Raw genomic sequence first — 1558 nt, 5'->3', positions numbered from 1 at the left:
GCATCTTGGGCAAAGACATGCTGCTTTCTCACTTATTTGATGAAGATTCTGGACAGTTCTTTTTCCATATGTCTATGTCTTCTGCATCTGAAGCACGGCCCTCCAGCAAATGCTGTTGCCATCACTTCTGTGGAACTGGCCTGTGAAAGAGCTGGGTGAAATGCCTCATCTGCTGCATTTTCTGTGGAGTTGACCTGTTAAAAAACTGCATAAAGCACTGTGGGATGTTCTCAGAAATCTTCCATCTTGCCCTTGAAGAAGTTTCCTGACGTGTTTTTTTTTTTTTTTTCCCCAAACGCCTGCTTGGATTGCTGCGATGTGCTGGCTGCTGTGGTTGCCTGGCAACCGCGACAGGGCGGTGCCTTGGAGACCCGCTCTGCCCTGACCACGCCCCGCGCCTGCCTGTGTCACCACGGGGGTGTGGCCGTCTCTGCCCTCACCACGCTCTGTCTCGACCCGCTCGGAACAGCCTCCGCCCGCATCATCTCGGGGGTGTGGAAAAGAACGCGCCTGCCCTGGCCGCGCCCCGCCTGCACGGGCTCCTACGCAGCCGCGCCCTCGGGAACGCCTCCTTCTTCCCCGGGATTGACACCCGCCCCGCCCGGACCCGCGCAGCCTCGATCTCGGTTGGGGTCCGCTCCGCCTGGGTCTCCGCCTGGGCTCGCCCCCCCGGCTCCGTGGCAACACTCGCTCTCGGCGGGAGCATCTCCCGCACCGCCGGGGCCCCTGCCGCGTTCCGGAAACGGGAAAAAGCCTTCCTCGCTCTGACTTCCGGGTTTTGCGTCATCAACGCGCGTCCGCCGCGGCGGCACCGCGCATGCCGCCACTTTAGCGTAGTCCGCTCCCGCGTCCCCGCGCTCCTCTCCTCTCCGCCCGGCCCGGCCCCGCCGAGCACTCTCCGGACGGCTGGGCGCCGCCCGCCGCCGTCATCGCGCGCGCCCTCGCCACCGCGCGCGTCAGCGCCGCCCCCGTGGCCCCCCCGGGCGGCGCTGCGGCCTCCTGGGCTGCTGCCGGCTGCCCGGTGCCATTGCGGCACCTCCGGCGCCCCCGGGGCTGCTGCGCCCCGCCCGGGCTGCTGTTGGCCGCCCGGCACTCTCTCCTCGGGCGGCTGATGACCGCCTGTCACTGCCTCGGCATGGTCGAAAGGCAGATCCCCCTCTGATCCCGCAACTTCCTCCGCCCCCCGCCCCGATAGCTTTCTTGGGACCGGCAGAGGTGTCTGCGGAGACCCTAAGGGTGATGACGACCCCCCATACCCCCTTTTGGTGGGAGTCGTTTGTGCTCTTCCTGACTTGCTAGGAGTAACCCTCGCCTGCGGATGGCAAGGCGATTCCCTCCCGCCCTGAGTAGTGGTAGTCATTTGTGCTGCCTGCTGATGGTAGGTAGCCCCCGCGGCATTCCGCGAAATCGCCTCCAGCATTGTTCCCGCCTGAGCCAAAAGTCTCAAGGCCGTTTTATCTTTCCCTGTTGGTAAATGATCAAAGTGTCCATTAATCTCCCTGAGTTGTTCCTGGGAATAAGCTTTCCACATGTTCTCAGTGTTCCCAATTTTGACCAT

At 63.5% G+C, this 1558-nt stretch overlaps 1 protein-coding gene across 1 annotated transcript; it reads right to left on the bottom strand.

Annotated features, from left to right (window-relative positions):
* LOC121357476 (translation initiation factor IF-2-like) lies at window positions 1-1558 on the bottom strand. The gene is made up of 2 exons (XM_041474749.1): window positions 608-1558; window positions 1-194 (listed from the first exon to the last, which is right to left on the bottom strand). Exons 1-2 carry the CDS (start codon window positions 1556-1558, stop codon window positions 33-35), a joined length of 1113 nt encoding a protein of 370 aa, XP_041330683.1. The 3' UTR covers window positions 1-32.

Source organism: Pyrgilauda ruficollis, unplaced genomic scaffold (genome assembly GCF_017590135.1).
Source record: "Pyrgilauda ruficollis isolate IOZ18807 unplaced genomic scaffold, ASM1759013v1 scaffold339, whole genome shotgun sequence".
NCBI classification, from domain to species: domain Eukaryota; kingdom Metazoa; phylum Chordata; class Aves; order Passeriformes; family Passeridae; genus Pyrgilauda; species Pyrgilauda ruficollis.
Note: the sequence above shows the minus strand (reverse complement) of the source record. Positions and strands in the feature narration are given on the sequence as shown.

Coding starts and splice junctions, on each gene's coding strand:
- LOC121357476 (XM_041474749.1), bottom strand. CDS start 1,558: ATGGTCAAAATTGGGAACACTGAGAACATGTGGAAAGCTTATTCCCAG. Junction 195..607: donor CCGAGATCGAGGCTGCGCGG/GTCCGGGCGGGG, acceptor GTTTTTTAACAG/GTCAACTCCACAGAAAATGC.